This window comes from Ctenopharyngodon idella, chromosome 3, assembly GCF_019924925.1.
Source record: "Ctenopharyngodon idella isolate HZGC_01 chromosome 3, HZGC01, whole genome shotgun sequence".
Classification (NCBI taxonomy): Eukaryota; Metazoa; Chordata; class Actinopteri; order Cypriniformes; family Xenocyprididae; genus Ctenopharyngodon; species Ctenopharyngodon idella.
Window position 1 is genome coordinate 8,936,871 of NC_067222.1, and position 12,093 is coordinate 8,948,963.

Below are 12,093 nucleotides of genomic sequence, written 5' to 3' on the forward strand. Positions count from 1 at the left end.
ACCAGGCTAATATGGTCATACTTCCTAGTTCTAGTAAGAACTCTAGCTGCTGCATTTTGTATGAGCTGTAGTTTATTTATCAAGTGAGCAGAACAACCACCTAGTAGAGCGTTACAGTAATCTAGCCTTGAGGTCATGAACTAACTGTTCTGCATTTTTCATTGAAAGCATATGTTGTAGTTTAGATATATTTTTAAGATGGAAGAATGCGGTTTTACAGATGCTAGAAACATGGCCTTCAAATGAAAGATTGGTATCAAAGAGCACACCCAGGTTCCTAACTGATGACGAAGACTTAACAGAGCAGCTATCAAGTCAAGTCACCTTTATTTATATAGCGCTTTTTACAATGTAGATTGTGTCAAAGCAGCTTTACATTGATAACTGGTACATTATTTGGCTGCACAGCAGCTCTTAAAAGAATAGTGTCAATGCAGGCAGATCAAAGCACTGTTGAATATCAAATGTCAAGTCAAATGTCAAGTGTCCCCAACTAAGCAAGCCAAAGGCGACAGCGGCAAGGAACCCAAACTCCATCAGGTGACATCAGTTGGCAGACAAGTGGCAAATAGGTGTTTAAATGGAGAAAAAAACCTTGAGAGAAACCAGGCTTAGTCGGGGGGCCAGTTCTCCTCTGGCCAACAGTGCTTTGTTACGATTCAGGTAGCTATCATAAGTCCGACAGGATCGCAACATTCAAAGTATTTATTCCAGTTCCATCCAATTGAAGATCGTATTCATCACGGCTGTTGAGGAACTGTGTCATGGCTGTCGTGTCGATGAGGCCCTCAGAGTGGATGATCTAGTTGACTCAATCTCTGCTGATACTTCAGGGCTGCGTTGCGGTCGTGTCAAGGCGCAGGTCCTTGGTCTCACCTGGATACGGCCTGGATCCGGTTGACTACGGTGAACCTCGGGATAACCAGAAAGACTAATATTAGCGTAGATGCCATTCTTCTTCTGATGTAACGAGTACATCAGGTGTTATAGGAAGTGTTCCCGGTTCCGGCTGACCTAATTTATGCAGCCTAATAATCCTTTAACAGATTTGAAAATATAAATTGGTAATGTGTTATGTGTATGCCAGGTTAAAGAGATGCGTTTTTAGTCTAGATTTAAACTGACAGAGTGTGTCTGCTTCCCGAACAATGCTAGGAAGATTGTTCCAGAGTTTAGGTGGCAAATAGGAGAAGGATCTACCGCCTGAGGTTGATTTTGATATTCTAGGTATTATCAGCTGGCCTGAATTCTGAGATCGCAATAGACGTGAAGGACTATAATGAATTAGGAGCTCGCTCAGGTACTGGGGAGCTAAACCATTTAGTGCTTTGTAAGTAATTAGCAAGATTTTAAAATCTATACGATGTTTAACAGGAAGCCAATGCAGTGTTGACAGAACTGGGCTAATATGGTCATACTTCCTAGTTCTAGTAAGAACTCTAGCTGCTGCATTTTGTACGAGCTGTAGTTTATTTATCAGGTGAGCAGAACAACCACCCAGTAGAGCGTTACAGTAATCTAGCCTTGAGGTCATGAACGCATGAACTAACTGTTCTGCATTTTTCATTGAGAGCATATGTCATAGTTTAGATATATTTTTAAGATGGAAGAATGCGGTTTTACAGATGCTAGTAACATGGCCTTCAAATGAAAGATTGGTATCAAAGAGCACACCCAGGTTTCTAAGAGACGACGAAGACTTAACAGAGCAGCCATCAAGTGTTAGACAATATTCTAGGTTATTACGTGAAGAAGTTTTTGGTCCAAAAATTAGAATCTCTGTTTTTTCTGAATTTAGTAGTAGGAAAGTACTGGTCATCCAGTTTTTTATATCAGCTATGCAGTCTGTTAATTTTGTGAATTGGTAAGTTTCGTCAGGGCGCGAAGAAATATAGAGCTGAGTATCATCAGCGTAACAGTGAAAACTAACGCCATGCTTCCTAATGATATCTCCCAAGGGTAGCATGTACAGAGTGAACAGCAACGGTCCTAGTACTGAGCCTTGCGGTACTCCATATTGAACTTGTGATCGATATGACATCTCTTCGTTTACTACTACAGATTGATAACGGTCAGATAAGTATGATTTGAACCATGACAATGCAATTCCACTAATGCCAACATAATTTTCGAGTCTATTTAAAAGAATATTGTGATCAATAATGTCAAATGCAGCACTAAGATCCAGTAACACTAATAGAGAGATACAACCATGATCTGATCGTAAGAGCAAATCATTAGTAACTCTAATGAGAGCAGTCTCAGTACTATGGTACAGTCTAAATCCTGACTGGAAATCCTCACAGATACTATTTCTTTCTAAAAAGGAACATAGTTGTGATAATACTGCCTTTTCTAGTATTTTTGACAGAAAAGTGAGATTTGAGAGCGGCCTGTAATTGACTAATTCTCTAGGATCAAGTTGTGGTTTTTAGTAAGAGGTTTAATAATAGCCAGATTAAAAGTTTTTGGTACGTATCCTAATGATAAAGATGAATTAACGATATTAAGAAGAGGATCTATGACCTCTGGAAGCATCTCTTTCAATAGCTTAGTCAGTATAGGGTCTAACATACATGTTGTTGATTTTGATGATTTAACAAGTTTAGACAATTCTTCCTCTGCTAAAGCAGCGAATGAATTGAATTTTTCCTCAGGGACACTACAATGCACTGTCTGACGCGATACTGTAGTAGATGGTTGCATGTTTATAATTTTCTCTCTAATATTATCAATCTTGCAAGTAAAGAAGTTCATAAAGTCATTACTGCTGTGCTCTTTGGAAACATCAGAAGTTGAAGCTGTATTTCTTGTTAATTTAGCCACTGTATCAAATAAATACCTAGAGTTGTGCTTATTTTCTTCTAAAAGTTTTGAAAAATAGGCAGATCTAGCAGTTTTTAAGGCCTTTCTATACTCAATCATTCTCTGTCTTCACAAAATGCGAAAAACTTGTAGTTTTGTTTTCTCCCAGCTGCGCTCCATTTTTCTGGCTGCTACCTTTAGTGCCCGAGTGTGCTCATTGTACCATGGCATTGGATTAGTGTCCTTAATCTTTTTTAAACGCAAAGGAGCAACTGAGTCTAATGTGCTGGAAAAGACAGAAGCAATAGTTTCTGTTGCAACATCGAGGTCTTCTAAGCTGTCTGTTATGCTAAGGCAATGAAACTGATCAGGAAGATTATTTATAAAGCGATCTTTAGTGGTAGAAGTGATGGTTCTACCATATTTATGGCAGGAAGCAGTTTTGCAGCCTTGACTATATTTAGTATACACAAGACTTGATAATGATCTGAGATGTCGTCACTCTGCCGCAGAATTTCAACGGCATCAATATCGATTTTTTATTATCTACATGGATATTAAAATCACCATTTTTACCATTAAATGGGTTTGGAAGTTTTTTGTTTTTACTAATTCTTGGTACAGACACAGTCTCTATGTGCTACTATCTAGGTGTAAGAGTTGGGAATTATCTGACTTCTGTAACGTGAAGCAGCTAGCAGACGGTCGGTTTAGCCAGTTTGTCTGCTGCTTCCTGACCTGGGGCCTCATTTATAAAACATTGCGTACGCACAAAACAGGCCCTGAAAGTGCGTATGCCACTTCCGACGCATAAGTTGTGATTTATAAAAACAAACTTGATGGGAAAATTTCCACACCTCCACGCAAACTCTGACCCATGCGTACAAACATTTTGGAGACAGAGCAGTTTGGCGACACCGATGGTGAGCTGAGGGACTGACGGCAGATGAAGGAAAACCACTTTAAATCCTCATTACGAGTCATAATCATAAAAACAGTGCATGTTCACAGTAACAGTTTAAATAAATAAAAGAATGATTTAAACTTGCATGGAAACTCACGTTTTCGTTTTGTTATACACATTTACATTATTATTACACTTTCACTAATGGTGATAAGCACTGAAATTACATTACGCAGTCATTACAGAAGTTAAACAAAAATGATATGAATTTAGATAGTACATGTGCTATTTTCGATCACTTTTCCTGTGACACGCTGTTTTAATGACAGTGAGGAGTGAAAGGCGCACAATAATTCCTCTTTACACTAAACTGCAGATGTTATGACAAAATATTTTAGCGAGAATGACTATCAGTGATGCGCACTTAACTTCGGTATTATGGAAGACACTGCTGGATTCGATGGTCGAACGGTCCGTTGTCCAGTTTGAATAGGTCTAATGATAATATCTTACTGTACAACCGCAGCTGCAGGAGGTGTTGATGTCATGTGGGGGATCTTCAAACAATTACCACTGTATTTGAAGGATATAATTTGAGGAAAACTGTAAGATTTGCACGTTTCCTTTTTAAAAAAAAAATACTTTGTCAGTGACGCGCCGAGACAGACAATTGTATTTACACTGCAATAAATAAGTAGGCTTATCTGTTTCCACTAAAAATAACCTATAAACTTCCTAAAAGACATGTTCACCTTATCAGCAAAACTGCATAAATTTGAATTGTTTAAATCAATTAAAATACTACAGTGGAAATGTATGAATCAACTCTATTCTAAAAACTTTATCTCAAGTATTTTATACAATTTTGTTTTTATGTATTTTTGATATATACATTCTAAAACATAAAGGGGATATTGGATGATTTATAGTCCATATCTAATATTTTCCAATGTCTTGTACCTTTGACGGTGTTAACCATGGTGTCACGTGGATGGGAACATGCATGGAAATGATATACAAATGAGGATATGCGTAGTAAAACTAGGCGTTGTAAGCTCCATATATGGTGATTTCGGGGAGGAGACAGGGTGGAGATGCACGTACGCACAATCTTTCACTGACTGGGATTTATAAAGGGATTTGTGCGCAGGTTCTGGCATATGCAAGGTTTTATAAATCTGATTTTTTTCGTGCGTACACAGAATCTAGCTTTTGCACGTACTTACACTTTTAGGATGAAATCTACGCAAAGTTTTATAAATGAGGCCCCTGGGCCATAGTTTGTCATGTTTCAGCTCAAAGACTATGTGCCATATTACTAGAGAGAAGAGTGTGTGAGTGAGTATGTGAGTGTGTGAGTATGTGAGTGAGTGAGTGAGTGAATGTGTGTGGATAGTTAGCTAGATAGATAGATAGTTAGATTGTTTGTTAGTTAGATAGTTAAGATATCTATCTGCGGTTGCTAAGGTATTCTGGGTGGTTGCTAGGGTGTTGCTATGCAGTTGCTAGGGTACTCAGGGTGGTTGATAGGATGTTGCCAGGGTGATTTGTGTGGTTGCTAGGCGGTTGTCATGGTGTTCTGGGTGGTTGCTATGATAGATAGATAGATAGATTGATTTAGTTTGATAGATTGATTTAGTTTGATAGATAGATAGATAGATAGATAGATAGATAGATAGACAGATGAGTTTATGAGTTTAAAAGAGTTTAGATAGATAGATAGATAGATAGATAGATAGATAGATAGATGAGTTTGAGTTTAAAAGAGTTTAGATAGATAGATAGATAGATGAGTTTATGAGTTTGAAAGAATTTAGATAGATAGAAAGATGGATAGATAGATAGATAGATGAGTTTATGAGTTTAAAAGTTTAGATAGATAGATAGATAGATAGATAGATGAGTATATGAGTTTGAAAGAATTTAGATAGGTAGATAGATAGATAGATAGATAGATAGATGAGTTTATGAGTTTGAAAGAATTTAGATAGATAGATAGATAGATAGATGAGTTTATGAGTTTAAAAGAATTTAGATAGATAGATAGATGAGTTTATGAGTTTGAAAGAATTTAGATAGATAGATAGATAGATAGATAGATGAGTTTATGAGTTTGAAAGAATTTAGATAGATAGATAGATAGATGAGTTTATGAGTTTGAAAGAATTTAGATAGATAGATAGATAGATAGATAGATGAGTTTATGAGTTTGAAAGAATTTAGATAGATAGATAGATAGATAGATAGATAGATAGATGAGTTTATGAGTTTGAAATAATTTAGATAGATAGATAGATAGATAGATAGATAGATAGATGAGTTTATGAGTTTGAAAGAATTTAGATAGATAGATAGATAGATAGATAGATAGATAGATAGATGAGTTTATGAGTTTGAAAGAATTTAGATAGATAGATAGATAGATAGATAGATGAGTTTATGAGTTTGAAAGAATTTAGATAGATAGATAGATAGATAGATAGATGAGTTTATGAGTTTGAAAGAATTTAGATAGATAGATAGATAGATAGATAGATAGATAGATAGATAGATAGATAGATAGATGAGTTTATGAGTTTGAAAGAATTTAGATAGATAGATAGATAGATGAGTTTATGAGTTTGAAAGAATTTAGATAGATAGATAGATAGATAGATAGATAGATGAGTTTATGAGTTTGAAAGAATTTAGATAGATAGATAGATAGATAGATAGATAGATAGATGAGTTTATGAGTTTGAAAGAATTTAGATAGATAGATAGATAGATAGATAGATAGATAGATAGATGAGTTTATGAGTTTGAAAGAATTTAGATAGATAGATAGATAGATGAGTTTATGAGTTTGAAAGAATTTAGATAGATAGATAGATAGATAGATAGATAGATAGATAGATAGATGAGTTTATGAGTTTGAAAGAATTTAGATAGATAGATAGATAGATAGATAGTTTATGAGTTTGAAAGAGTTTAGATAGATAGATAGATATAGATAGATAGATAGATAGTTTATGAGTTTGAAAGAGTTTAGATAGATAGATAGATAGTTTATGAGTTTGAAAGAGTTTAGATAGATAGATAGATATAGATAGATAGATGAGTTTATGAGTTTGAAAGAATTTAGATAGATAGATAGATGAGTTTATGAGTTTGAAAGAATTTAGATAGATAGATAGATAGATAGATAGTTAGATAGATAGATGAGTTTATGAGTTTGAAAGAATTTAGATAGATAGATAGATAGATAGATAGATAGATAGATAGATAGATAGATGAGTTTATGAGTTTGAAAGAATTTAGATAGATAGATAGATAGATAGATAGATAGTTTATGAGTTTGAAAGAGTTTAGATAGATAGATAGATATAGATAGATAGATAGATAGATAGTTTATGAGTTTGAAAAAGTTTAGATAGATAGATAGATAGATAGATAGATAGGTGAGTTTATGAGTTTGAAAGAGTTTAGATAGATAGATAGATAGTTTATGAGTTTGAAAGAGTTTAGATAGATAGATAGATAGATAGATAGATATAGATAGATAGATGAGTTTATGAGTTTGAAAGAATTTAGATAGATAGATAGATAGATAGTTTATGAGTTTCAATGGATTAGAAATAGTACATAGGCCACGTACACACTGCAGCTAAATTCGGTTGTCACTTCACCTTTTAGTGCTTAATCGCGTTCTGTACGCACACAGTTCAGTAAAATACAGGAGTGACAACCGCATTCTACAACTGAATTAACTGCCGAAAAATACAGGTAGTCACAACCGCATTTACAGAAATTCTATGCAGTGTGTACGAAACTGAACTGAACAACTAATTGTTAATGACGTTTACGTGCACCGGTGTAACGTGTGTCTCTCGTGTATGCGCGGCGAATCACAGGGAAAGCACAAGCCTATCCAAACGCTTTCTGCTGAAAATTGCGATTCATGTCTGCTCACTTTAATAACTCCATAAACCCGTTTGCTTTATGAGGCGAGCTTAAAGAACAAGCCCAAAAACACTTATAATGAGTGACCATGGCAACACAGAATGAGTGCCGCACGCTGTGTGAAACTGGCTAAGCATAAACAAAACACGACGCCTCCGTCGACTGTGTTAGTGTGTTTAGTTAAATTGCTGAAAATAACGAGTGTTTTGTCACTTTAATATTACGATATTATCACGATAACGGATACCAAACACGAGAGACGCCAGAACGTCGCTATGGTTTCCAAGCTGTCAATCATCGCATTTTCGAGAGTGAGTTGTGTTCCCTACACACATATAACTATAATTTAGGGGATTCACTCCCGCATTTAAATGCAGTTGTCACTCCTGAAACTTACAGTGTGTACGTGGCCATAGAATGTCAGCTTCATTGAGTCTAATGGACTTCTGTAGTTTAAATTTTAATTTTGACAGTTGGAGTTTGAACAGTCTTGGCTCATCTGAACATTCCATCAATGAAAGTCAATGGGATTTTTCAGAGTTTTAATAGTCATTTTTAGGAAAACCGTAAGTCGGATCAGTTAGAAAAGATATAGCAACTCGAGTCAGAACAGTCTGAAGGTCTGACCCGAGTTTGGAGTTTGTAGAGTTAAAGCTCTAGGAGGAGTGAGAGTTGGAAATTTTAGTCTCAGAAGAAAATAGCAGATCAGTAAGTTGGCTTTTTCAAGCCAACTTAATTAGAATCTGATTTGCCATGAAAAAAATACTAAATACTATCTTGGCTGTCCTTTTCTATCAATTATTCAGTAGGTAGATCTTGTCTTTCATAAAGGTCGAGGTCAGGGATCTTGGGCTTAAAAAGGTTGGTGACCACTGGCTTAGAGAGAAATGTAAACAATTGAGAAAGAAAACAGGGGCTGTGTTACTGTTATTAGACTTACAACCTAATTGTATCTAGGAAGTTTACTAGTATTTTACGATATGTTTAGTTTTAACTTTATTTACTTTATTTACACTTGGTTTTATTTATTACAAGTTATATTTATGAAACTCAGAATTTAAAAACACCATGTCAAGGCGAGGAGCTAGGATATAAAAGAAACAGTCAACACTGTGGACCAAACACAAACAGAAAAATGTAGCAAAGCATTATAAATCAGCAATTCTGTGATCCTAGTAGTCACTAAGAAAAACCCCAACCATTACACTTGTATTTTATTAAAAACAGTTTTTGTAAATAATGTAAAGATTTAGCACGTGTTTAAACATTCTATTGTCTCAATATGTTTTTCAGTGTCAGCAAATGTCTCTGAAAAACAGAAGCTGAACCTGGTGCTGTGTGGAAGTGATGCAACACTTAAGGACTCTGTGTCCAAACTCTTCAGAGGAAAAAATATGAAACCTTTACATGAGGGAGATATTAGATCAGAGTGTGTGAAGAAAGAGAAGATTCATGGACGTCAGATCAGTCTGGTGGAGCTTCCAGCTCTCAGTCGGCTCTCAGAGGAGGAAGTGATGCGTCAGACTCTCCGCTGTTTGTCTCTCTGTGATCCTGGAGTTCATGTTTTCCTCCTCATTATTCCTGTTGGGCCTCTGACTGATGAAGACAAAGCAGAAATAAAGATCATACAGAAGATATTTTACTCCAGAGAGCATTTTATACTGCTCTTCACCACAGAGCTCACTGCTGAAGGATTTGCAACAGATTTTGTCAAATCCAGCCCAGAATTTCAGAGGTTAATCAGTCTCTGTGGAGGGCAGTACAGATTGATGGGGTTAAAGGAACCTGAAAACTCAAAACAGATCCCAGATCTACTGGATTATATAGAGAACATGAAGACTCAATCATATTCACCACAGCTGTATGTGAAAGCTCAAGAGAACAGAGCCAGACGTGAACTGGAGGAACAACATAAAGAAGAACTGAAGAGAATGGAGGATGAAATCAAAGAGTTAAAGCAGAAGATTCAGTCAGAAGGTGAGTGGATTTTTTGTTCTGTTCTATATATATAAAATTAAAAGAAACAAATCTATCTCATAAGACAACAAGTAGCAGAAATCCTAATCAAGGGTGAAAAGCCCCTTAGATGTTGATTTTGTAACCGATGTCTGCATTAGCAATGGGCTCATCTTGTGCAAACTTACCTGGCTGCCTCTGATTTTTAATCCTCTTCTCTGGGAGAGCAGTCTGAACTTTAGCATCACTGTCTGACACTGTCACTGCTGCTGATCCTCCTCTGTTCCTGACACGGAGTGCTGTGCTGAAACAATTTTCATACCACTTGTTTGTAAATATTTAGAAAGAGGGGTTGCCCGCTAAAAAATCCAGAGGAAGATCTCAGCTGTTAGTATGGTTTCATACTTTAGGATAGCATCCTTGTCCCCATGGGCCTTGTTTTGGATGATGGTCATATCCTTTTAAATTTTTTCCATAGTGATGACCAGATCTGTGTAAAGTGCATGGTCGGGCTTTGCAAACCTTCCAGACTCTTTCCACAAGGCCTCGTCTTTGGCCCACCAGCATGTTGCGCCAGTTACACCAAGCCGTCTGTCCCAGATAACATGTAATCACTGAAACAACGTTGAGTCAATGTTGATGCGTCAACGTTAATTGCATTGAATTAACATTACAAAGTGATGTTGGTTTAAAATCACTTTTGCTCCCACAGTTAATGTTGAAACAATGGTGAGATTTCAACAACAACAAAAAAAAAAAATGGTAATGACATTGAATCATCGTTAAACTGTGATTGACTCTACATCACTGCTGTTAAATCAACACTGAAATCATCAAATTATCAATGGTAATGTTGTTGCTATCATCGTTACACTATGATTGATTTTACATCACTATAAAAATATATATTGAGATGTTTTTTGGTACTTATACCACAAATATATATTCTTAAGGACATCAAAACCTAAAATAAAACTCCAGAAAGGTTTAAAATATTATGACCTTTGATGTTGAAACAACATTAATATTTCAGTTATTAAAGGAAAGAAGGCAATGTGCTTTGCAAGCATTGAGTAATAGATGCAATACATGGGCTATGTGTAAAGTATGATATGCTTGTGTTCATGTCACTTGCACTTCAAGAAATGTTGTTGGAACTTAAATCATAAAATTCCTAATTCTGCTCTTCACCATACAGAACCGGCTCATTGTGCTGACCCACCAAAGACTGTCCGATTAGAGACGAAACAAAGATGCACTTGTTTTAGGGAATAACCCATTTATTGTCACCATTCAACAGACTGGTTTGTGTTTTGGTTTGGTTTAAAAAATAAAAATAAAAACAGTGACATAATAATATATTACATGATAATAATAATAATAATGATTTTGATGATGATGATGATAATTATAACATTTAAGGGGCGGTCACACTGCACTTTTCTTTCCATTGACTTCCATTCGAACGCATGCAAATGCGTCAAACCGGAAACGCAAGCTTGTGCGAAAAAAATTCGCATTTCGCTGCGTTCCAAAGTTCAAGTTTGGTGAACTCTGACCTGCGAATTCGCATCACATGAAGAAGTCAGAGTCCCTTTAAGACAAGTCATTTTACTCGGCGGCCATCTTTGAAATGCCTCTCAGGCATCCAAGTGTAGCTCCTATCCCTTTGAATGGGAAAACATCAAATTCTCCAAAGCTGTTTGCCAAGCTTTCGATTAAATTTCATATTTGTAATCACCAATCAAATCTAACAACAACTGTCTCATAAATTTTTTTCCAAACGCTCGAATCATGACAAAAAATCTGTATTTTTCAGGCTGGATCAACCTAATGCGCATGCGCAGACCTAAATGCGCATCTCTTGTGCCTCATTTCGGAGGCACGTGTCTGTTTCTATAGAAACCGGTGCTTCTAACGGCCACTGCAGTGATGCGATGACTTTACCAGTCGGCGATTGGCTCTTATTTAGAAGGCGGGACTTATTCCGCCATATTGCGCGTTCCGTATTGCGCGGTTTTTTTTTTTATTTGTTTTTTTTTTATTAATGCCATAAAAAGTAAAAAAAAAAATACAGCAACTAAAATAGAATGAAATAACAATGCCAGAGGACAAGAACAAAATTATAACAATCAAAAGGAAAAGGGTGCTACTTTATACATCATATCTGCTTACAATGTTATAATGAACAAAATAAAAATCGACACCCTTTCCTTTACAGTATAAAAATAAGGATTTCCTTTTCAAAGGATCACGTAAACCTCTGGCATTAATCGAAAAAACTGAAATAGACATCAAAACTTACACTTGTTCTTTTTACAAAAAATAAATTCTTAAACAAGGGTCTTTAAAGTGCTGTTGTTGCATAAATAAAATTTAAATTAAACATTTTTAAATAGACTGTATAGGTGCCATTCTTAACATAACTACAACTTGTTACCAGTATAGCCTACATAAGTAGGCTACTGGTTACTCAAAAATAAAGA

General features: G+C 35.8%; 1 protein-coding gene across 4 annotated transcripts in view; it reads left to right on the top strand.

Moving 5' to 3' along the window:
• Window positions 1-12,093, top strand: part of LOC127509852 (GTPase IMAP family member 8-like) — an 82,671-nt gene that overhangs the window by 14,939 nt on the left and 55,639 nt on the right. For all 4 annotated transcript variants that reach the window (XM_051888995.1, XM_051888996.1, XM_051888997.1 and 1 more), the window contains exon 7: window positions 8,945-9,628. In XM_051888995.1, the coding sequence (XP_051744955.1) occupies window positions 8,945-9,628 (684 nt within the window). The remainder of the gene's footprint in view (window positions 1-8,944; window positions 9,629-12,093) is intronic.